A 25,133-nucleotide genomic window follows, 5' to 3' on the forward strand; every position below is an offset into this window, starting at 1 on the left:
GCTATCAGGTGTTCAACACAGCAGTAAGTACATAAGGCTAGGCGCAAATTGAGAAGCGTATAGCACGTGTGACGTGACACGACAGTACAGCGCGACACGCACGGGTCGCGCGGGTCCAGCGCATATTGCGACGCGTACACCATACTTCGCACGCGCAGACTGGCGACGCTCTGCGCTGAGTGAACCGAAGCGCGCGCAACCTCTTATCTTTCTCAAACGATTTTACAGAAACTATTCTCTGAAAATATGATTTTTGCCTTACTTGTAGCGTTATATGTCAGCTTCGTGACGAAGTGCCCATCACCTCGCTAATGACCATTCTTATTGTGATGTACACATTTTAGTAAAACACTACGCAAAACTCAAAAAGTTTGCAACGAAAATTAGGGGTCGCTATGATTTTGCGTTTGGTGCGTATTACACCATATGTTGCTGCGTATGAACTTTAGCTAACATGCTGAATTTTTGTTTAGACTTGGGAGGAGATCTCTATCTGCCTCCGATCGTTTGTTATAATTACATAGGCCTACCTTAGTATTCATAGCGTAGAAATAGTCTACTTTTCACCTCATTAAGTGTGTATTGCAGTAGTAAAATATTATTTTATACCAGAACCCATTGAGATCTTCTCTTGAAATTTTGCATGCATGTAGTCAGACTGGACAACACATATAATTTTTATAAAAATCCAAGGGTACGTATTTTCGAAATTTCAAAATTTTTTTTGGAATAGTGTAAAATTTTCAGATTTAGGTAGCATAGTCATGTTACATATCAAATTGAAGGGAATGTTTTCCTCTAAACAATGGTGCATGTTTGAGCTCTCGAGGTTGTATAGTTTTTGAGCTACAGCATTTTAAAACAATCATCCATTGATCAAAAACAGAGGTTTTTTGATTTTTAAACCCTTGAAACTCAAAAACCAAAGGTAAGAAAAAAATTGAAATTTCAAATGTAAACCAGTGTTAGTGGGTACAGGAGAGGGAGGGGGGGGGGAAGGGTGTGGGAAGGGGGGAAGGGGGGGGAAGAGAGGTCATGGTTCAAATCATGTAATACAATTGGTTGATTTGACATGGAATGACCCTACTGAGAAAATTTAGAGAACTGGTATTTGAAGCTGACTTCCGAACGATTCTACTGCCGTTAACATACATTGCACATAAGGGCTACGAAGATAAGATACGATAAATTAAGGCTCATGAGGAGGCATATACACAGTCATTTTTCTCTTGCTTTATTTGTGAGTGGAACAGGAAAGGAAATGACAAGTAGTGGAATAGGTGGCTCGCGGAGTATCTATGTAGACAAAGATGTAGAAAATGCTGGCATTTTAAACAGTGCATTGGGTTGTGGACATAAGAAAACACACTTCAGCGAAAAAAAAAAAAAAAAACTGGCTTGATGTGCTATGGAAGTTATGTGCTGTTGAAAGTCAGTATAAACTAGTGATTCACTAGATTGCCACCCCCCTTGGCATTATGTTTTGCACATCAACAATGACTTCTTGGGTCCACTCAGCTTTCAGTTTTTCTCTGGCAATGTGTACTGGATCCCTCTAAGTCACAACACTTTTGGTGTAGTTCAAGGTGTTGTGCAATTCAGTTTTGTTTGCATACTCCCCAAGGTTCTGCGCTTTCTGGAGGTTTTTTTACTTTGCGAACTACAGGTTTCTGTCAACAGCATCCCATTACACTATCACCTGACAGATTTTAGATGTCCAGAAATCCCCTCCAAACCATTTTGAATGTAAAATGAGGTACTTTCTTCTTAACTATTTTAAACACATTCTGGCCAGCAGCATGCATTCCCTTAGTACTACCATAAGTATCCTGAAAAATGCCTGAGTCGAGAGGACCAACTATATGAGCCAACTTGTTTGATCAGGTGCTCATACCTACCAGCAGCCCACACATTCCGCTGGGAGGAGCGTAGCAGAATTTCGAGGGTTCCAACTCGGTCCCATGAAATAAAAGCCCCCTTGCCTAGGTAAGCCTTAAGCAACTGACCTGCAGCAGGTTCCCCACAAGTTGCCCATTAATGACTCTTCCACCTCAAGAGCTATGTATGTACCTCATCGGCACACAGCACACGTTAAGTTTGAGGTTTTTCTATAGAAGTTTTCCTCGTATCATCTGTATCATCCATCTACATCTACATCTACATCCATACTAGACCCACTCACAAAGACAACGAGGGAAATACACTTCCATATGAGATCGAATTTCTTTATCTTTGTAGTCCTTGCGCAAAATGTATGTTGGCAACAGTACAACCGTTCTGCAGTCAACTTCAGATGCTGGTTCTCTAAATTTTCTCAACAGTGTTCCTTGAAAGGAATTCCCATCTGAATTTCCAAAGCACCTCTGTAATACTTGCGTGCTGATTGAACCTATTGGTAACAACATGAAATTTATTCGCAGTTGCAAATATGGACAACCATCAGCTGTATAACTGAATGACAACAATGAAAATTTGTGCCAGACTGGGACTATCTCAGATTGCATGCTAATTATGAGCAGTTGCCTTACCATTAGGCTATCCGAATATGACTCACAGCCAGACCTAAGCTTCCATATGTCATCAACCATGTGTCTACAACCTGAACTCATACATCCATTATGTATATTCCGGTACAGGGGACACTTTTTACTTGAAAGTCACTTGCATGCATGTCCAAAGGCACATTGCATTGTTATCTGGAATACCATAAACACTGCAATAACCATATTTATCCACCAACACTGGCCAAGGGATTTTGAAGTAAAGTGTCTCCTCTTTACAGGAATACACATAAGCTAATGGATGTATAAATACAGCTTGTAGACACATGGCTCACAACATATGGAAGTTTGGGTCTAACTGTGAGTCATATGTGGTTATCTTAATGGTAAGGAGGCCGCTTGCAATAAGCAGGGATTTCGGGTTTAAGTTTCAGCCTGGCACAAATTTTCACTGTCATCATTCCGTTATACAGTTGATGGTTGTCCATAATTGCAACTGCGAATACACTGCATGTATTTCATAATGGCTGTAGTCGCCACAATGCCTGTTCCTTCAGCCATGCATGCCCCCGAAGGGACATTGCATTGTAATTCGGAATAACACAGGCACTGCAGTTATCACACTGGTCACAAATATAGCAGCCCACCTCTGAATTGCTCCAATCTCCTCCTTTAATCTGATCTGGACCTTTGGATGGTGTAGCCTTTAAACACAGGTTTGTCTGAAGATTTGAAACGTGTCTTGTATGCACAGGCATACGAGCATATTCTGAGTTATAAGCTGTACTACTTCCACATGTGTTCTTTGAGCCATTCACATTCCATTGCAGTACAGCAGCCATTAATCGTAGGGGTTTTTCTTATGTCCTGGCTTTTTAGGTGACAAGTTGAACATTGAGAGGAGAAGTAGGACAACCTCCCGCTTCATCAACAATGTATCCAGTGCAATTTCAGAGTTGCCTTCTTTGGTAAATGCCAAGCACCTTCTATCTTACGGTTTCATGATGGGTTTTCTTCAATCTAGCACAATATCTGCTAAAGGCAGACCTGCTATGAGCAGCTAACTTTGTCACAGAAGGTTGCCTTTGTGGTTTAGTCTAACCTCTGCTTGATCTGGTTAGAAGTAGCTAAAGGCTTAGTAGTACAAGCTTTTTTGCACGTGCATTTACCTGTCCATGTTCTTTTGTCACTATATTGCCTGCATTTGTGATGGCAGCAATGACTGACCATACAGCTTTTCTCAGAGTGGAAGCAAAGGAAGTTTATAAAACTGGATGTTGTAGGGACTTTATTTATTTATTTATTTTTTTGCCTCAGTGTACAGAAATCGCTCTGTTACTTTAATTTTATTTCTTTCTAGAAACACTGAACATTCCTGAGCACTTTAACAGAAGTCTGGTGTTGAGTATGACAGTCCTGCTCCATGGGCACCTTTCCCATATATGTTGCCTGTTGCCTTGGCATTGCACCCTATTGTGGTATGACCATATCTTTGACACTTATACCACCGCATTAGACTGGGTACATATTGTGTATTTCAGGGTGGTAACAGGGACTCAGGTGGGCATTTGGGGTATTTTTCCTACACATAAAATGAGAAATGCCAGGATTCAAGGAAACTTGTTTCGTTCCCAAGAACTATCACTAAGGGGTACAATATTCACGAAAAATGGCTATGGTCACGGAGTGAACTGCACATTGTACATAGAGAGCATTTTGCCATCAATAGGAATTACTGGTGGACACATTCAGAGGGTAAGGAAGCTCGCAGGCAAGACAGGGACCCGCTGTTGTAGCCGCTACCTCACGTGACAGCACATGGTCCTCCCATTGGTGCGTTTGTGGCAGAAAGTTTGTCCCTCACTCAGTAATACTGTAGTGGCATCCCTAGCCCAGCTAATATTGTAGGAGCTGGCTACAATTACTGTGGAGAAGTTTTTGTAACTGCTCTTGCCACTGCCCGAGCCTAAATTAAAATGATGGAAGTAGAACACAATAACACCTTGACCACTATCGCCCGTTACCAAGTACATTATGGTCTTACCTTCAGTCAAATAAATAAGACCTCAATCTATTCTGGAAGGTGAGGTGAACTGAAAGTTAGAATGAAATGGCAGTCTTAGGCAGCTCACCATTTGCTGGCTTTGCCGTGTTTCAAACTTCTGTTATGCCTTACATTTCTCACTCCTTTTGCAATTTTTTTGCATTTTTCTCTGTTACTCACGATGCCCTAACTAAAGTTGGGAGTACTGTATTTTTCCACTGCTGCAGCATACTGACAAAAATTAATAACGTTTAGAAATGTGGTCACTTCGCAAGACCAGCAGCACTTTCCATTGTTTTGTTGTTGAAGTTATGTACTTTCCCAAATGGCCCCTCTCCTCACAGTATCAAAACAAAGACAATGATACCTGTTAAAAAAATCATCAGAAGCTCGGATATAAATGAAAGTGAAGTAAAAGTATGTGGGTAGTGCCGGTACATGTGTCAGAGAGCAGATGATGGTCCCCCACAGCTCACCCGAGACTAGAGAAACCCCATCTGAATCTGATCCCGACCAACCTGATTAACACTTTGGAGATTGGCCACTAAGAAGAATACTGGGTCTAGAAAATTGGCAATTTAAGCCATTATTTATAGCGTTACTGGCACACATGTAATTTATGTATCTTCAAGAGTAACAGATACTATACAAGGCCAAGTTTCATTTTTTGTATTTACTTTAGTCCTTTGATAGATTACGAATTTTAAGATAATTATGAAAGAAAGTACAACTACCCTAAAAAATAGAAAGAAAGAAGTACAAGATGAGTTACTTAGCAGTTTCTTCCACACTTCCAAAATTTCTTGCTCATGCAACAATCTTAACTTATTTGTTGCAGAATCACAATAAACTGCAAAAGCTAATGAGAACACACACGAAATTATGCGAGTGCGGTCATATTGTCTCAGCCATTCACAATGTCAACTGTTTTGTTTGCTAATGTTTCTTTTGAAATAATTCTAGAAATTGCCAAACACAAGGCAGCACCAGTCAACAGACAGGTAGAAAGACATCTGTACATTGTTCTCATATGAAATGAGCCCAGTTTTTGAGTGACAGGTGGCCTATGCATCAAGAAAATTGTGTTCTGATACACTTTGGCACAGTCTGTTTGTATACAAAGTTGTGACTACACTCAGGCTTGGTCTCTAGGGTGGAGACAGTTATATAGTACAGAATGCCTTCTCACCAGGAGATTCACAATACTAAAACTGAGAAGACTAAAAGCTTAATCAGCGTATTTGGGCCAACAATAATAAGAGGAAAGAAATAATCAGATGAGTGGGACCAGGTGAGTCTCCACTGGGGATTTGCATGGGTCACAGCCAGCCTTCCTGCAGCTGTCCCACCCCATACCCATTACAGTCAAAGTATTAAAGATTGGAACATCACCCACTATTCCTCAGAGTGCTACCCCTAAAACAGAAAACAGGATGTGGCAGAGGAAAAAAAGTGCTAATTACACCTAAAACTAATTAAACAGATAAAAGAGGGAGGCCTAAGGCAACTGGAAAAGGATGGAGGGTCAAGGATCCCCCAGATTCAGTATGCAGCAGGGAAATGTCCCAGTACTAGTCCCAACCTCAACTAACTTGCCCCTGCCTCTACGGTAGTTTTTAACATTTTACTTGAGAATAAAAACCACTTTCAAGGAGAAAATAAAGTAACAGTCCAACTATCTGTGAGTTGTCCACTAATATAAGAAGCAAAGAATCCAGAATATGCTTGGTATGGAGAACCAGAAGGTGGGCTTTCCACCAGGATGTAAGCTACTGTCTCTGGCTGCCTCCGCAATCACAATGTTTGGGGACATTAGACAATGTTACAATCTCTACAAATGAGAAGAACCTTGCTTGGTTCTTATCTTTGTGATCAGTTGTGTACTGGCTTATAACCTGAAACCAAGGTCTTACAGTAACAAAGTTTGTGAAACAATGCTAAAAATATGCTTAGTTAATACAGTATACAATGTTTCACCAAGAACCCATAGTTTAATCAGTATTTTATATTCAGAGATAGAATGGAGTTTGTCTTCTATGGCAGCCTCAGGTGCAAGGACTGTTTAGCGACTGTTTAGCACCTCGGGGTTAAATCTGCTGAGAGAGGCACGTCCTACTAACCTGAGCCACAAAGCCAGGGCGCAACATGCGGCCCAAAAAGTGAGATCTATTACAATCAGTTGCATGGGGAGAGGGCAAACACTTTCCACATAAAATTTCTTTTATGTAAAGTTATCATAATTTGAATATTTTCAAACAAAATTCCCACCACATGCTGCTATATCATCGCTGATCCATACTGATTAATTTTTTTGCTGTTATTGTTAGTGTTAAGTATATTATGTGTGGTCCAAAAATACTTTTCTTCTTCCAATGTGGCCCAGGTAAACTGAAAGACTGGGCATCCTGCCCTAAGCCAATATACAATGCTGTTGGCTTTAAATCTTGCAGCAAAATCCACAACTTTGCAGGAAGAGTAGCACATGGCTTATAGCTTTTCATCATCCACTTTACACACTGACTGATAGTGTCTTAGATCCATTTCATCTCTTGTTAGCTGTAAAATCTTTGAGGATGTGGCAAACTTAATGTTTCTCCATGGGCTCACTGCAGGGTTGTTATTTTTGTAGCAGAAACTGATGAGTTATTTTTGTATGTACAATTCTGAGATAGCATAAAACAGAACATTCCTTTATTGAGCTTTGTAGTGATAAGTTTGATAATCTGTAGTTAATTGGATTGCGTACTGTTTGTTATTTGTCTTCCCACTCCTTCAGGATAAGGAATTGAATGTGTGTCTTTAAGCTCAGCAACACCTAGGGGTAGAGCTTTTTTTTTAATACTGTAGTCTAATCATGTACCTGGTACTTCAAAATTTTGGAAAAGTGGACAACTTATTTTTAATTTGATAATCTTCTGCCAGATTCTACAACTGCTTTAATTTTTTTCAGTCAAAAGATTTAACAGGAAAAACTCAACTACCACAGATTAGTACTTTGATAGCCTTGAGGAAACCCTGGATGAGGTCTATGGTCACCACATGGCTATACTGCTATGTGATTACAACACCCAAATTGGGAGAGAACAGATATACAGGATGATTAATGGATGATATGCTGCCCATAGAAGAACCACCAAGAACTTTTTTATCACCCTATGCGCCAAATACAGACTCTTCTGGTGTCCACAGCATTTGAACACCTACTCAGGAAGGCCAAGATATGGCACAGCCATGAATCGAAAGCTACTAAAACGGACAAATAATGTGCCAGTGAAGGAAAAGAAGATCCTAGTTTGCATACAACCCAACTTAAAATTATAATACTGGCTACCAGAAAGAGACTGAACCGAAATACCAACAGGATGACTATCTCTACAAACTGGGAGCAACTTAGGGATGCTATACAGCAACAGCTCAGGAAACAATACCCAACAGATCCAAGAGGAATAAGCATCCTTGGTTGTCCAGCGAATGTGATAATACTATAGAGGCCAGATGACTAGGGTGGCGCAAAGGACCAAACTGCTGAGGTCATTGGTCCCTAAGCCTACACACTAGTTAACTGAACTTTAACTTATGCTATGGGCAACACACACACACACACACACACACACACACACACACACACACACACACACACCCTGCATGGCTCAAATAGAATACATGGGACAAAGAGGCCAATCTACACACCTTTACTACATAAAGAAAGACCACAGCCAGCATTGTAAGAAGTACAAAAATATAAACAACTGACACAGTAGGCAGTGCAGAGCTTTAAAACGAACAACAGAGAGCCCACTTCACTTCTCTTACATTACATCTCCAGTGATCAGATGGATCACTGTGCCTTGACTTCACTAAAACTCTAGTCGACTACTTACAGAAACTTCTACATGCCGGGGAGGGGGGGTAACAAACATCCCGATAGTCCCAAGTTGAGACACTACTAATCTCAACACCCAGTAACATCCCTAGTCCCACACCCAAGGAAGTCAAAACAACAAAGACACTGAGGAAGACGGGCTAGTGGCAGAAATGCTGAAATTATCTGGAGGAAACCACATGCAGGCAGTAATCCTGGAGATATGGTCTAACTATATCGCTCCTTGCAGTCACATACAAAATCTTTTCCAAGATCCTTGAACAATATGTAACGAAACAGGTGAACAATGAGTTAGGGGAATATCGAAGCAGGTTCCAGAGCATTGAGATCTTATGCTGAAAACATACAAAACCTCAAGATCATCTGCCAATACAGCAAGAATCGAGCCAGACAGTGCATTTAATAGCAGAGGAAACAGGTCTATTGATCAACATCAGAAAGACAGAGTTCATTAGCAATATTAAAGAGACCCTAAGAATGGTGAGAATCATTGTTACCAAGGACACGAAGAGAGAGAAAACTGTAAAGCACTTGGTGAACGGCTCTCAGACAATCACAGCTCCCTAACAAATGTAAAACTAGACAGGATATACCATGCTTGCAGAAAAATGTATGCCACAAAACATCAATGAATATCAAACTAAGACATTCTACTACAGCAGCCAGACAAACTTCTAAGCCAGAGTGGCTCTCCCTACCCAAGAGGACCCCAACAAGAATGCTCCAATTACAAGGAAGGAAATTCCTGTAAAAGATAGTGGGGCCAAAATTCCTAGCAGATCGGAGGCTATAGTACCAACTTGATCATGAACCTTACCAACATCATGGCCACATGCACAGAATGGACCCCACAGTCTTTCCTTAACGATCTTCAAAGTAGCCAACAAGTAAACCCACTTGGTCACTGTGGATCAAGCAAATAAAGATCTTGCATCACTTCGTATTAGCCAAGACTTAATACCTAACAGCTACTGAAACCAGACCCTTCATAACATTCCTTACAAAAGTTTAACAAATTGTTACTAGGAAATGGTGCAAGGAACTAAAGACAGAGTTTGGCAAGGCAATTGGCTGCCACATGATGAGGACACAGATTCGTTGTACCAAGCATGGATGGAAGCAGCATGTTCACAGTAAGCAGGCCAGGCATGAGCACAAAGTATTATTTATCCTTAATTTGAGCACAGGGATCATCAGTCCAGTAGCACCAACAGAGATGGAAGGGCTACGCCAAATGACCAGGCAGTATGGGCAGTACATAGCCACTACCAGTTCAGGTTTCCACTGCTGCACAGTCTGGTAGTGCCAAGTCCCCCTTCTTGGAATTTATACTAGTCTGCTGATGGCCAGCTACCTGGCTCACTTCCACCAGTAGCCAGATTCCTGCCCTGGTGGGCAGCAGCTCAAGACCTGGGCAGTTCCACCGCCCATCCTTCTATGCTGGTGCGAGCGCCTGGGCATGACATGCCACCACCAGAGACTGGCAACCCCTGCAAAAAAACTCTGCAGTCTTCAGTGTTGCTGGCTTCATCCACAGAGGGCCATGTCACTGTAATGAGCCCACATGTCGCTGTGTAAATTGGAGTCAGCATTGCAGGGCACTTATGTCACAGCAAAGCAGTAGCCAGTTTGCCACTGTCATATGCGACCTCTTCATGTACTTGAGGTGGCACAGTCACCACCTAGGCTGAGGTGCTACCAGCCTAGACAATTGAGTGTCAAATGGTTAACATTTTTATGTTGTCTGACTTTGCTGTCAATGGCTTTCTCTTCGATCTTGCCACACTACTGTGACTCAATCCCACACAGGAACAGTTCTACACCCCTGGTCTGCTTCAATATAATGAAATTCTGTTGAGGGGAAAGTCATTGTGTTTTACAGTGCTCTATGTATGGCTATTAACTCTCCAGTATAAATCTTGCATTCTTTTAGCAGACATCGTTCCCGATTTCCAGTGTTGTACGTACGTACGCACGGCACTTTTTCATTATGTTTGAAACTACCCATGTAGAGGAGATTAAATTTGGATGCTCTTGGATGACTGAATAAAATTCACAGCAATAAAAACAGGGAGTTGATTTAACATTTAATAAACTTTTTATTAATAATCAAGTTTCAGACAGCATACTGTCGGAGAAATAGTTTATTATTATGTGCAGGTAATGCAAGGTACATGGGCACAGCATATCTGCAAGATGCTACGACCAGTTTAGTTGTCCATCTGCCCCACGGGCCTCCTCCTCAGACATCATGACTGAGATGGGTTGTGGCCATGGAAGAACTATGCTCATAACAGTGGTGTCACAGAAAAAGAACAAATAAGGTTTAAAAAGTGTCAATCAGTCTTACATTCTTTGATGTTTTGACTGTCAAAATACTGTAGGTCAATAAGCAAAATTGAGAACAATTTCAGTTTTCGTTCAACCTCTAGCACCCAAGACACTCCAAACAAGAAGCAGTCCACTACCAAAAACAGAAGCACAGTTATCCATATTATACTGGCTGGATATTAGTTAATTTTACAAAATACGTGACCACAGAGAATGTATTACATGAGAGATTAAATCTAAAATAAACAGTAAATAACACTACTTTGATCAGTTCGATGACAGGAATGATTAAATAAATACTCCTTCGGGTAGATGGATTGTGAAATAAAAAGGGTACAACAGGGGTGTTTTGGCATTTGATTGACCATGATTGTGTTGTTAAATTTTGCGAGCATCTTCTCCAGTGGCTCCTCCTCCTGACAGAAGGGTTGAAGAGGGGGAAAAGGGGTGAAAGAAAGGACTGGTGAGGTGTAAGAAAAGGGGAGAGTTCAGAAAAGTCACCCAGAACACCAGGTCAAGGGATACTTAATGGCATGGGATGAGAAACAAAGACTGATTGTTAGGGACTGCTCAGGACGAGATCTGAAAACTTATAGGTGTAACTGAGGGTAATGTGCAAGACAGAGGTTATTGCCAAAACCATGTGCATGAATGGAAAGTTAGTGCACTGTACGTGATAGAGGTGTTGGAAAGGGGTGGGGGGATAGACAGGTCAGACAATGAAAGATATAGAAAACTAAAAGGGAGTGAAGAAAGGAACAGTTATAATGAAGAAATGATGAGATCAAAGACAGATCATGTGGGTGGTGAAAATCAAGGACTTCCTGTAATGCCAGTATCCACCTACGTAGTTCTGAGAAACTGATTTCTTGGGAAAGAATCCAGAAGACACATGTGATGAAACTGGTGCCAAGGTCATGGCTGGAATTTTGTAGAGCATGATCTGCAAAGAATACCCACTGGCTTCCCTATTGCATTTCCCCACTGAAAATACTTTAAACAAATTTCACACCATAATCCACTACTCACAAACCTACAACAAAGCCCACACTTCTCACTCATGGCAGAATTTTAACAATTACTGAAAAGACTAAACATCTACCTTACCCAAGTTCAATTACTACTGTAGAATGATTTAAAGAGCTACCAATAGTGAGCTCTAATTTTGCTCTCTAAGAGAGCAACTACCTCTATTAATACAACTACACAACAAACTTCACACAATTTCTTATCTAAAACCAAAAGTTTAAGCTCCCACCGGAACACTCGCAGAAATTAAACACACTGAGCGAAAGTTTACTAAATTGTTATTTCACCAGAAACAGCATGAGACACCATTGATAACTACTAAATTTAATAACAATGCACAAACAACTTCGTCAGTACTTTGCTTTAGAACCATTACAGCTGCAACTGCACGCCATGAAACATCGATAAATGACGTACGCACACTCACGAATAACAGACCAGTAACACAAAAAGAAAGACTGATATGAATGAACATCCACTAATACATTACTTTTACAACAAATAATCATTAAAATAAATAATAATAATAATAATAATAATAATAATAATAACTAATAATCATTAAAACCAATAATCATTAAAATAAATATCTGAAATCCAAAACTTTTAACAATATTGGCAAGTGGTTTGAACGGTAGTCCAGCACCTGTGAAGTCATTCCAGAGATCAGCTGGGCAAGACCAGTCCCAAAAAATGATGCAAGTCCACCATGTCGAGGGACTGTCCATCAAGGTACAGTTCATGATGGGGACAGACTGTGCAGTAGTGACAAGTGCATAACACAGGTCTCGGCAGCCAACAAATGGAAACCATGAGTGAATGTCCAGGATTGCGCTTTGTGTATTGCTCCCTGCAGTCTGCGTTCAGCAACATACACTGCGGATGAACAAAAGTGCTCAACATACAAAGAGGGGGAAACTGTAGGCCCCGCAGTTGCAGGAAGACCACTAATGGTCACTAAAAAGAGTGGGCCTCTCAAAATATAACCTTGCAAAACCTCATTCTCCTGGAGATGGGAGGTGCTATGGGTATGGGAGGTGCAAACATGTACCTGAAAGAAAGTTTTGAATAAAAATTAGGCCTCTCTCATGTAAGGTTGCAAGGATGTGTTGGCGCCATGTGGTACCGTAAGATTTATGCAGATCGTACAAGACTGTGACGAAGTGTTGATGCTAAGTGAAAGCCCTTTGGACAACCGACTCCATGTGGACTAAATTATGTGCAGTGCAACAGTCTTGGTGAAAACTATCCTGGGTCAAAGTCAGAAGGTCTTGAGATTCAAGGCTCCAATAACAGCCTTCAACTCGCCATACGTTCAAGTAACTTGCAGAGGAAATTGGTTAAACTGATCGGATGACAGCTGCCCATCTGACTAGATGGCTTACCTAATTTAAAAACTGGAATAATGACACTTCCTTACTATTGGGAAGGGAATTCTCCCTTGCCCCAGGACAGTTAAAATGGGTGTAAAGGGAGTTTGGAGAAAATGGAACGCGGGTGGATAGTGGACCGATCCTGAGGCCTTGGTGAAATACTGAAGATAACCCCACTCAGGGTAATTCCCAGGACACATGCAGGAGGACAGCAACCAAAAATGTCCCTGATCTTAGTCCACACTTGCAAAGAGGAAATATCCAGCCTTACAACACCTACACTCCATTCCCAACAAATCCATTTCTGGCATTTAAGAAAATAATGGGCCCAGGCATGAAGCTGTTTAAAGGTCAAGAGGTGGTCACCAGATGGAGGCCATTTGTAGTGTTGGAGGGCATAAAGGTAGTCTTCAATAGCTTCAGCAATTTCAGGGGTCCAGAAAGGGACAGTCATCCGCCAGAGTCCGAGGAAGAAGAAACCACTGAAGCACCTGCCAAAAGGATGGCATCAGTCAAACTCCATATGGGCTCATCAATGCCGCCGTATGGTGGAGAGGTTGGGGTAGCAGCCGAGGAAAATGCATACCAATCTACATTACAAAAGACCCACCTTCGATGGCATCCAGGTGAGTGATGCTCAAGAAAGGATAAGATGATCAGAAAATGATCACTGTCACACAAATCTTCATGAACTCCCCTCTGAACAGAGGGGAACAATACAGGGCTACAACCTGAAATATCAACGGCCAAAAAAATGCGGTATGTCACACTAAAGAGTGTGGGGGGGGCTCCAGTGTTGGGGAGGCAGAGACCAATCCCTGCCAGCACATCTTGAACTATCATGCCCCTATTAGTCGACACAGTACAATCCCACAGATTGTTGAATACATTACAATGCCCAAGGAGAAGGAAGTGGGGAGGGATTGGTTGAAGGAGACCAATAAGAGCAGGAGGCATAGGTGGCTGGTCTGGTGGGAGATAAAAGTTAGCATATCATTAGCCCAGACTCTAAATGGTTCCAAATGATCACTGCTTCCACTGCAGTATGAAGAGAAACACTGGAATTAACAATGTGTGTGCAGGGCAATGTAGACACCACCAGAGGCTCATATAGAACTGACCTGGTTCTGGCAGAAGGCTTGGAAACCACCAAGAGTCAATAAATGAGTATCCGCGAAACAAGATTCCTGAAATACAACACTAGCTAGAGAGTAGAGAGAGATGAGATTGTAATTTAAGACAGCAAGGGTAGTAACTATTACAGTTCCATTGTAGGACAGTAGCACAACGGGCCAGATTGATGCCCAACAGTCCAGAATCGGTCATTGTGCCAAGTCAGTGTCTGTCACCGGTAAGGATGGAGTGAAGTGCACGAATGTAAGACTGGACCCTGATTGAGAAGGAGGGAGCGGCACCACCTGGTATGCTGGTTGGGCCTCACCACAAGACTTGTGTATCTCCTCCTTCCCCTCCGGAGGGCGAGAAGAAGTCATAGTAGTACGAGGATCCAAAAGAAATGGGCAGCCTTCAGGCCCACAGAGCACTGATCCTGTGTCCGACTAAGTAACAGGCTTCTTGTTCTGGAGATTCCGGGGTGGGGGGTTCCTAGGGAGGCCCATCCCCAGCAGGTGCCAAAGGAGAGGGTTTCTTCTCAAGCCAAGGAGAGGGAGTGGTTCTGTGAGGGGATGGAATGGGAACTGCCAGGGAAGAGGAAATGGAAGGGGGACAGGCTAGAGGTAAGAAGGAGTGAAGGAGGAGGAAAGGATAGACTGTGTGGAGACAGTTGAATTTCTGTTGGGCCTCAGGGTAGGATAGTCATTTGCGGGTTCTGAATTCCTGAATCTCCTTTTCCTTTTAAACAGATCAGGCAATCTGACTAGTGAGGAGTATGTGGGCTGGAACAGTTCACACACTTGGTCGGTGGGTTGCAAGGACTCTCAGCATGGAAGGGGTGGCTGCAGTCACCGCAAATAGGATTTGCCCCACATCGCGAAAACGTGACTAAAATTGAGGCTCTCCAAACAGATGGCATGGGAGGTGGGACATAGGACTTTACATCACAATGGTAAACCATAACTTTGACCTTTTCCGGAAGGGTATCCCCCCCTCAAGAGCCAGGTTGGAACCACCAGTACTAACATGATTGTTCCTGGGACCACTCAGAACTCACTGAGCGAAATGAGTGCCACGCCGTTCCCGAACAGTTCAGAGTTCCTTGTCAGATTGAAGGAGGAGGTCCCTGTGGAAAATAATATCCTGGGTATATTTAAGAACTGGTAAGGAGTAATGCTCACCAGGTTGTCTCCTAAGCACTCACAGGTACAAATAGAAGCCAACTGACTGGCAGAAGAGGTTTTACTCAATAGCAAACTTCATGTCTGTCCTGGAACAAACCAAGTAAAGCAGAAAGGGTTTTGCCACAAGCCAGTGAGCCAGGCCATTCTCCCAGGGTGTGAGCGGGTTGGGGAAGGCCGAAAAAGCAAAAATTGAAGCAGAGACAGAACTGTTTCTGTCTGAAGAGACAGCAGTGGAAGAGCGGCCAGAAGTATGGAGCTTAGCATGCTCCATGTTCCGAGCATCTGCACTGGTGCCACACACTCCAATCACGTGCTAACCCTGTGGATGCCATCCAGTCGTGGCAAGGGCCACTTGGCCCCAAAATAAGTGAGCAACCACTCCTAGGCATACACGAGGCGGTGACAGCTCGGGTACCAGAAGTGTGATCACAGTGCTGTCGGGGGGCTCAGCAAGATGGGTACATAACAGCTCCACCAGGAGTGGACATATATGCTGGTGATCTAACTTGGGGGGGGGGGGGGAGGTAGTTTATGACCTAAGGCAGATACCCAAATGTCATGGGATACCTCGTAATATCATGTCGGTCTTCCTTTTGCCTGGTGTTGTGCAGCAACTTTATGCGGCGTGGACTCAAGTCACGGGAAGTCTCCCACAGAAATATTGTGCCACGATGCCCCTACAGCTGTCCATAATTGCCAAAGTGTTGCCAGTGCAGGATTTTGTGCATGGCCTGACATCTTGATTACATCCCATTTCAGGCAATTTGGATGGACAAATCATTCAATCATTGTCCAGAACGTTCTCCAAATGAATCGCAAACAATTGTGGCCTGGTGCCATGGCGCACCGTCATTAATAAAAATTACATCATTGTTTGGGAGTACAGCTGTAGCGAAATGTACAGCTCTCACAAGACTTACAAACACGTTAACTGAAACATAAAATAGCGAACACTGCTGAAGGATACTATGGAGAAACTAACCTGCAAAACTACTTCCACTTCATAGCTATTGCCTTTTGACTTCTCCATTGTTTGGGAACACGATATCCACGAATGGTTGCAAATTATCTCAAGTATCCAAACATAAGCATTTCCAGTCAGTTATCAGTTCAGTTTGACCAAAGGGCCCAGTACATTTCATGTAAACACAGCTCCAGCCCATTAACACCAAATTTCGCTGCACTGTGCTAACAGATACGTTCATTGTATGTCCCACATTGATTTCTGTGATTATGTCACACAGTGTTGTTTGTCTTTTAGCACTGACAACACTACGCAAATACCACTGCTCTCAGCCACTGGCCACTGTGTTGCCAGTGGTGAGAAACAATGCCTGAAATTTGGTATTCCCGGAACATTCTCGATCCTGTGTATCTCTAAATACTAAATTCCCCAGCGATTTCCAAACTGGAACATCCCGCATGCGTAGCTCCAACTACCATTCCGCACTCAGATTAAGTTAATTCCCGTTGGGCGACCATAATCCTGGCAGAAACCTTTTCACATGAATCACCCTAGTACAAATGATAGTCCCTTCAATGCACTGGTCTTTGTACCTTGCAAAGGCAATATTATTGCCATCTGTATATGTGCATATTGCTATCCCATCACTTTTGTCACCTCTGTGTTTCTGGCAGTTGCCATCTTTTCCATATCCAACATTCTGTCCCTACCATACAGTCTTGGGATTCAAAGCAAACTTATTTGTTCACAAGCAGACACTTTACAGCAATAAACCACAATTCTCACTGCAGCCTTCTTCACTAGACGTAATTAAACCACCAGCCATATTCAAAAACAGATTTCCCAGGCCATCACATCCAATCCTGGTACTATTTATCCCTAGAAAAAAAAAAAAAAAAAAAACAACTTAGGCTTGCATCTCTTGTCTCTCAATGTTATTCTAGTTTTAAATGCATTAATCAGCTATTTCAACAAGGATATACCTTCCTAAAATCATGCTCTGAAATGAGGACCAGTTTTGTAAAACGTTTTGCCCACCACATTGATAGAATAGCTTTTCCTCGCCCTGCCAATCTCCACAACAACCTTGTCAGATACCATGCTGCTTCTGCACCCAGTTCCCTACCCTATGGCTGATTTGAAGTTAAAATGATTAAACTGCAACGTTGTCAGTCCCTTCATCTGTTATGTGACACACCAGGAGTATTTAATGTAGGAGGCAAAAGGCACATCCTGGAGAGCCTAAGTGTAACTAACACAATAAAAAAACAGAGATAAATCCTAGAAAAAAGACAGCGCAGACAATTCGTTAAAAGATCAGACAAGACAAGGCATTAAAACCAAGAAATGAAAAAGAATAAAGAAAACAAAAAGTTGGAAAGGGCAAAGGCCAGGCCGGGACGGGCCACCCAGTAAGGACTACCAAGGAACTCCTTTGGAGGTGTGGGGTGGGGACAGCCAGAGAGGAGGTGCCTCACCCATCCTACAGGCACTACATGGTGCTGAAAAGGCCTACGTTACAGCAATGAATTGAAACCACCTTCATGGGCAAAACTTAACACCAGCTCAGCTGAGTTGGCATTGTCTGCTGGCACCGAAGGAAGTGTATCAGGGAGATTAAGATGCTGCCTCGAAGTAGCCAAATTAGGGCAGTCTATGACTAAATGGGTCACTACCAGGTGGGTTCCATATTGGCAGTGAGGGGTATCCCCACATCATGGGTCAGCCAATTGTAGGCAATGTGGAGTCTAAGAGGATGGTGGATCCCCTGCAAGAAGCATGCAAGAAGACTGCCGCATGGCTGTCGTCTCCTTAATTGTCCTGTTTGTTTGGGGAGATCAGGGCAAACAATTCCGAGTTTGAATTCCAGCAATCAATGGCTTATAAACAACCGAAGGTCTAGTTCTGGGATCCCCATTTCTAGCATTGGCATCCTAGTGGCTGGCTTTGTCAACCAGTCAATTTGTTTATTTCCAGAAATCCCAACGCGACTAGGGGTCCAAATGAAAATGACTGGACACCCAGCTTTATGGAGGTCTGAGGCAAGAACTCAGACAGCTGTAACCAGTGGGTGAGGAGAGTAGCACTGGTCTATAACTTTAAGGCTGCTAAGGCAGTCACTACAGAGTAGGATACTCTTGCCAGTGCAAGAATGAACATGGCTAAGGGCTAATTTGATGGCCATCAATTCAGTAGTGAAGATACAGCAGCCATTTGGCAGGGAGTGGAGTTCACTACACCGTGCATGTGTGTACACAAATCCTGTTTGTCCATCGGTTGTTGAGTGATTGGTTGTTTCTGAACCTGGATACATCCCAAGGACAGCCAAGAATAGGTGGCAAAAAATCGTGGGGTCAGCGGAATCTTTTGGATCAAAGGAGACTGAGGCAAATCAGAGGTTATGGCACAAGCTATGGGGGACAGATGCGATGTCTCCCTGACCAGAGTTGACAGTGGAGGAAGTTACAGCTCCAAACAGAGACACTGGAGGCATTCAGCAATTGTAAACACAGTTCTAGGTCACTATTGTGGGAGATAGAGCTCCCTTCCAACCATATGCAAGACTCTCATAATCAAGACGGGACAGAATCATGGCTTTGTAGAGCTGCAAAATGATACAGCAATCTGCACCCCAGCTAGTGTTACTGAAGCAGTGAAGTGTATCGAGATGTTGCCAGCACTTTCACTTAGTTGGCACAGGTAGGGAAGCTATGTCCTCTCTCCCTCTTTTTTGTTTTTTTGTTTTAGGGCACACAACTACAATGGTCATTTGCACCCAGACTAAATTAGGAATGCACTGCGAGGCACAAGGTTAAAACAGCAATGAAAAGGGACAATACTATAAAAGACAGACAGGCATAGGATTAAAAAAAACGGCATAATCAAACGTCCTGAGACAGATTTGTCAAGTTGATAAAACGAAGAATGCGAGCAGCTACTCTTGGGTCATCCGCTAAAATGGCATCCAGAGTACATGGCAGGCCAAGATCAACGCGCAGTTTAGTAAAAGTTGGACAGGACGTTAAAATGTGGTGTACCGGGAAGCTATGCCAGCTGGGAATCTAAGACTAGTCCCAAAAGGTGGTGCGTCTCAACTACAAGTAGTAATTGATCATCTAGGTAAAGCTCTGAGTATGGGTGGGCAGTATGATGGCAACAGAAATGCACGACACGAGTCTTGGCAGATGAAAATCTAAAGCCACGGATGAGAGCCTATGACTGCACCTTTCGTATGATGCCCTGTAGACGACACTTGACAATACCCACATTATACCAGTAATAAAAAGCAAAAATCGTCGGCATATAAGGAGGGCGGTACCGAAGACCCCATAGCCAATGTTACACCATTGATGGCCACCAGAAAGAGAGGGACACTCAGTAGAGAGCACTGCGGGACCTCTCTTCTCTTGGATGTGGGGATACTTAGTGATGCACTCAGTTGAACATGGAATTTACAGTGCAATAGGAATTTCTTGACAAAAATTGGGAGTGGACCCCAGAGACCCCACTCGAGTAACACAGTAAGGATGTAGTGATGGCATGTTGTACCTTAAGCCTTCTGTAGATAAATAAACAAGGGGGGGGAGGGGGGGGGGGAACGACGACGACTCCAGGTGAACCAAATTATCTGTGTTGGGTGAGGGGTAGCCTTTGCAAAAACCCATCTCGAGATGCAGCAAACAGGCCCCGAAACTCAGGGAGCCATTACAGACATTTGCTCACCATGCGTTCAAGCAGCTTATCAAGAACATCGTTAAGTCTGATTGGGTAACAACTGTCCATCTCGAGCGGGTTCTTACCAGGTTTCAGTACCAGAACTATCGCACTTTCTCATCACTGGGATCGGAACTCACCCTCAGTCCAGACCCAATTACAGAGGGCAAGGATATGATGCCGAGAATCACTAAGAGCTGTTTCAGCTTTTGGCTGTGGATGCAGTCTGGCCCTGCGGCCGTATCAGAGCAATGGGCTATGGTACTGGAGAGTCCCCACTCACTGAATGGAGCATTATATTGCTCCAGGTGTCAGGTAGTAAAAGAGAAGTGCATTTGCATCTCCGCTGTTTTATGATCCGAAAGGCAAGGTGGTAGTTCTCAGATGCAGATGTGCGAGTGTAATGCTCAGCAACAGTGTCTGGATCAGTGTAAATGGCACCATCTATGGAGACACTTTGTACATCTGCAGCGAACTGGAAGTCGTAGAGTCGTCTGATCTTTGCCCAAATTCGGGATGAAGAGGTTTGTCATCCAATGGTGAAAACTTACTGTTCCCAGGATTCTTGCCTTCATCATTTTATGAGGTAGTGAACACAGGCACAGAGCCGTTTAAAGACAATGAGGTGCTCCGTGAAGGGTGTCACTTGTGGCATTGGAGAGCCCACCTACGATCTCTAATGGCCCCAGCGATCTCTGGGGTCCATGAGGGTACCGCCTTCTGACGGGGGCATCCCAAGGCTGGTTTAAAAGTGGGAGAAGGGACCAAACTACGAGGTCATCGGTCCCTTGTTCCTAATAAAACATTGCCACAAGTGTGAGAATAAAACGGACAAAACGGAAAGAAGGGAAAAGCCACAAGAATGAAGGAAACACAACAAACACTAAAAAGAACAAAAGAAGACAAGAAAACAACATAGAGATGCTAGAAACAGAAGAGAGTAAAACATGAAAGCAAATTATAGTGGCTGGCCAACCACGAAAATAAAAAGGGAAAGCCAGCCACTCTGCAACACATTACAACCACCACCCTAAAAGCACTACGGTGGAGGACACAGAGGGACAAAGGACATGCGCTAAAACCTACGTGGAGGTATAAAACCCACTCTCACAGATAAAACATTAAACTAAAGCTGCTGTGGAGGCATTGTCACCCAACACCGAAGGCAGGGTGCAGGGAAAGTTAAAGGTTTGCTGCAGAGTGGTTGGTTGGTTTGTGGAATTGAAGGGACCCGACTAGTAGGGCCATTGGTCTCTCTTTCCATAAACTTTAAAAACCCACAAGGAAAAAAAAACAAACAATGGAGATGACAAGAGATGACACAGGACAAGAAAGACACAGACAGAGACCAGACAAAAGGAATTAAAATCGCACCGAGTGTAACAGTGGTTGGCTGACCATAGAAACAAAAGGAGAAGCCAACCACCAAGAAACACACTAAAAAACCCAGTCTAAAATCGCAGGCCAAAGACCAGACTCAAAACAAAAAAGGACAAACACTTAGATCAAGCGATGAAAACCCCCTGCATGAATAAAACTCAAAACTAAATCAGCCATCACAACGTCATCTGATAAAAGCACAGGAAGCATATCAGGCAGCGCAAATGTCTGCCTGAGCAGAGTTAAAAGCGGGCAGTCCAACAAGATGTGGACCACAGTAAAAGCTGACCCGCAGCGACAAAGGTGGGTCCTCGCGGCGCAATAAATAGCTGTGCATTATCCACGTGTGGCCAATGCGCAGCGGGCAGAGGACAACAGACTCCTTGCGAGAGACCCACAAGGAGCAGCGCCACACACCGGTAGCCTCCTTGATGGCCCGAAGTTTGTTGGGTGAAGGAAGGGTGTGCCACTCTTCACCCCAGGTACAAAGTACCTTTTGCCGCAAAACTGACCTGAGGTCACTCTCCGAGACAAGAGTGAGGGAAACACTGGTAGATACTGCCGTAGAGCGGCTAAAAGTGGGCAGTCCAGGAAGTGGTGGACAACTGTCATTTGGGAGCCACAGCGACACTGAGGTGGGTCCTCCCGACGGAGTAGGTAACAATGTGTTAGCCATGTATGGACAATGCGGAGCCAGCAGAAGACAACTGATTCCCTGCGGGAGACCTGCATGGACGACTTCCACACATTCAGTCTCCTTAATGACACGCCAGTTTGTTGTGCGTGCTGTTATGCCAATCCATCTCCCAAAGCTGGAAAACCCTGTGGTGTAAGACAGAATGCAGGTCAGCTTCGGAGATGCCTATCTCCAAAAGCGGTTTCCGCGTCGCCTGTTTGGCCAGCCTGTTGGCAAGTTCGTTGCCGGTGATTCCGATGTGTCCTGGGTTCCACATAAACACCATGGAACGGCAGGACTGTTCCAGGGCACAGATGGACTCCTGATTGGATGCTACCAGAGAGTGGTGAGGGTAGCACTAGTTGATAGCTTGTAGGCTGCTCAATGAGTCAGTACACAGCAGAAATGACTCTGCCAGGGAATGAGCGGATGTACTCAAGAGCACGAGATATGGCCACCAGCTCTGCAGTGAAAACACTGCTGCCAACTGGCAAGAAGTACTGCTCAATATGTCCTCCATGAACATATGCGAAACCTATGTAACTATCAGCCATTGAGCCGTCGGTGTAAACCACTTTAGAGCCCCCAAACACATCAAGAATCGAGAGGAAGTTACAGCAAAGAGTGGCAGGATTAATTCGCATACACCATGGAGGCATATGTGAACGGCCCGCAAGTAGAAGTGGTAAAGGGAAGGACTCCAGTTCAGAGGGAAGGGACCGCATGCGAACCGCAATCGTTCGCCCTGATCTGGGCCACCGATGCTGGAGACAGACTGCCGCGGGTGGGAAAAGGAGACGGTAATTCGGATGCTCAGGGGAACTGTGAATGTGTGCTGTGTAACTGGCGAGCAGTTGTGCACATCTGATCTGCAGTGGAGGGACACCAGCCTCCACCAGTACGCTTGTCACCGGACTCTTCCTAAAAGCTCCTGTCGCTAATCTAACCCCACAGTGGTGCACAGGGTTGAGTAAATGCAATGCTGAAGGTGCTGCCGAACCATAAACCACACTCCCATAGGCAGTTAGGGATTGGACAAGGGCTCTATAGAGCTGCAGCAGCGTACAGCGATCTGCGCCTCAATTGGTGTTGCTCAAGTAATGGAGGGCACCGAGGTGGGAGCTAAGTCAATCGAGCGTCGAAAACCAGTCCTAGAAATTGATATGGCTCCACTACAGTGAGTGGATTGTCATTAAGGTAAAGTGCGGGTTCTGGATGAACGGTACGACGCCGACAGAAGTGCATGATTGGCGACTCCATGTTGTCCTGTGCACCACGACCAGATAACAGGTTTACTTGAAAAAAAGAGACAGCCTTGGTCGTATATTTTTTAGTATTGCAAAATCGATTTTCTGTCACTGAGTGACCATCTTCAGTGCTAGAAGTTAAAAATTTTTACACATTACGATCAGAGAGTACAACATAGAAAATCACAATTACATCTGCATATGAACATAACACTTGTTAGAAACAAACCTATATTGTATAACTTAAATTGGGATGCACTGTTGTCACTAAGCTTACGGCGATCATATAGACTGAGGTCGCTGTTTACTTGCACTTGTTCAGCAGACCTCGGTGTGACAGGGCTTGACACGCCCTCTATGTGACATGTGTCACGTGAAGACATAGTATTATTGGTTTTGCGAATTATTAACACTAAATAACTCTTGTACTTTTGTGAATGGTGTAGTAATTCAAATTTAAAATGTACGTACAACACATAGCAGACGTAGGAAAATATCTAAAATACATTGGCATATTGTTTTTTTATAAACTATAAAAACATAAAATAGATCGATGATAAGTTGTTAGAGTGCAGAACATGTAAAAAGCAAAAGATAATGCCAAAGAATAATAAATGAACAACATAAAAAGAGGCGCAACACAGGTCTTACTTAAAAAACGTAACACCCACTATCTGGCGTGGGAAGTCAAAAGTACAACGTTCATAATTTATGTAACAAACGTTAATACCAAGGAGTCAATGTATAAAAAAAAATATATAATAACGTTAATACCAAGGAGTCAAATATATAAAAAATAATCACAGTACGAAACTGCCGTTACTTAATAATTGAAATGCCGTGCAAATGTAAGGTGCGAACAAGTAGTATACATCAATCATCGAGAAACCAACATGAGGAAGGACAAGTAACAGTGTCACTTATACCAAAATGTACATCGTACTTTAGAGAAATTAAACATAGACTATGCACGATAACCAGCACTTATTCAAATAGCAATAGAATTGTTGACCTACATTAAACATAATTACGTAAAGTGATAACCGGTTTGTATTACTTTGTGTCAACGCCTACGAGATGTCGACTGTCGTAAAATTATGTTCAGTAGGCGTCCATAAGTTCTGTAAATTACAGAACAAAAAAGAAAGAAGCATCTTTTAAAAAGCGAAATTAGTAATGTTATTAAAACAAACTGAAAACATGTGCGTCAATGTGTTGAGATAGTTGAAATAGCGGCCATTATACGTGTTCTCGTAGCGACTATGACTGAGGCGTTGTATATAAGGGATAACAAGCAGCTGACTATGAAATGCAAATTGTGATAAATGACCAAAAGTCGACCCTATTTCATAGTAAATCGGAGAAGCATTCCCAAAAATGTGTGCTTCTCGATATCGTTTGCTCGTTGAGCAGCGCGATATCTGGAGCTTTATTATGACAAAAGATCTCCATCTCTTCCATAAGGTCGAGAAGGCGACCTTTTTTACCCCTGTGCAACAATTTCAATTGCGATGTCAAGTCTGGAGTTGTATGACCAGTTGCTACCAGATGGGCTGCGAAATTCGATTTTTCAGCAATATCTTTCCTCTCAAGTGCTACGTGCTCACGGAACCTTGTTTCTAATTTTCGTCCTGTTTGCCCTATGTAACCTGCATTACACGTGGCACACACAAGTTTGTAAACACCTGATTCAT

At 43.2% G+C, this 25,133-nt stretch overlaps 1 protein-coding gene across 2 annotated transcripts in view; it reads right to left on the reverse strand.

Annotated features, from left to right (window-relative positions):
• LOC126236721 (glucose-induced degradation protein 4 homolog) overlaps positions 1 to 25,133 on the reverse strand; it is a 95,738-nt gene that overhangs the window by 43,288 nt on the left and 27,317 nt on the right. Inside the window, exon 1 of one of the 2 annotated variants that reach the window (XM_049946245.1) lies at positions 16,441 to 16,635. The exons of the other annotated variant lie outside the window; for it this stretch is intronic. Coding sequence (XP_049802202.1) covers positions 16,441 to 16,488 — 48 coding nt within the window. The 5' untranslated portion in view covers positions 16,489 to 16,635. Of the gene's footprint in view, positions 1 to 16,440; positions 16,636 to 25,133 lie in introns of those variants that run through there. 2 annotated transcript variants of the gene reach the window in all.

The sequence above is a fragment of the Schistocerca nitens genome, chromosome 2, assembly GCF_023898315.1.
Source record: "Schistocerca nitens isolate TAMUIC-IGC-003100 chromosome 2, iqSchNite1.1, whole genome shotgun sequence".
Classification (NCBI taxonomy): Eukaryota; Metazoa; Arthropoda; class Insecta; order Orthoptera; family Acrididae; genus Schistocerca; species Schistocerca nitens.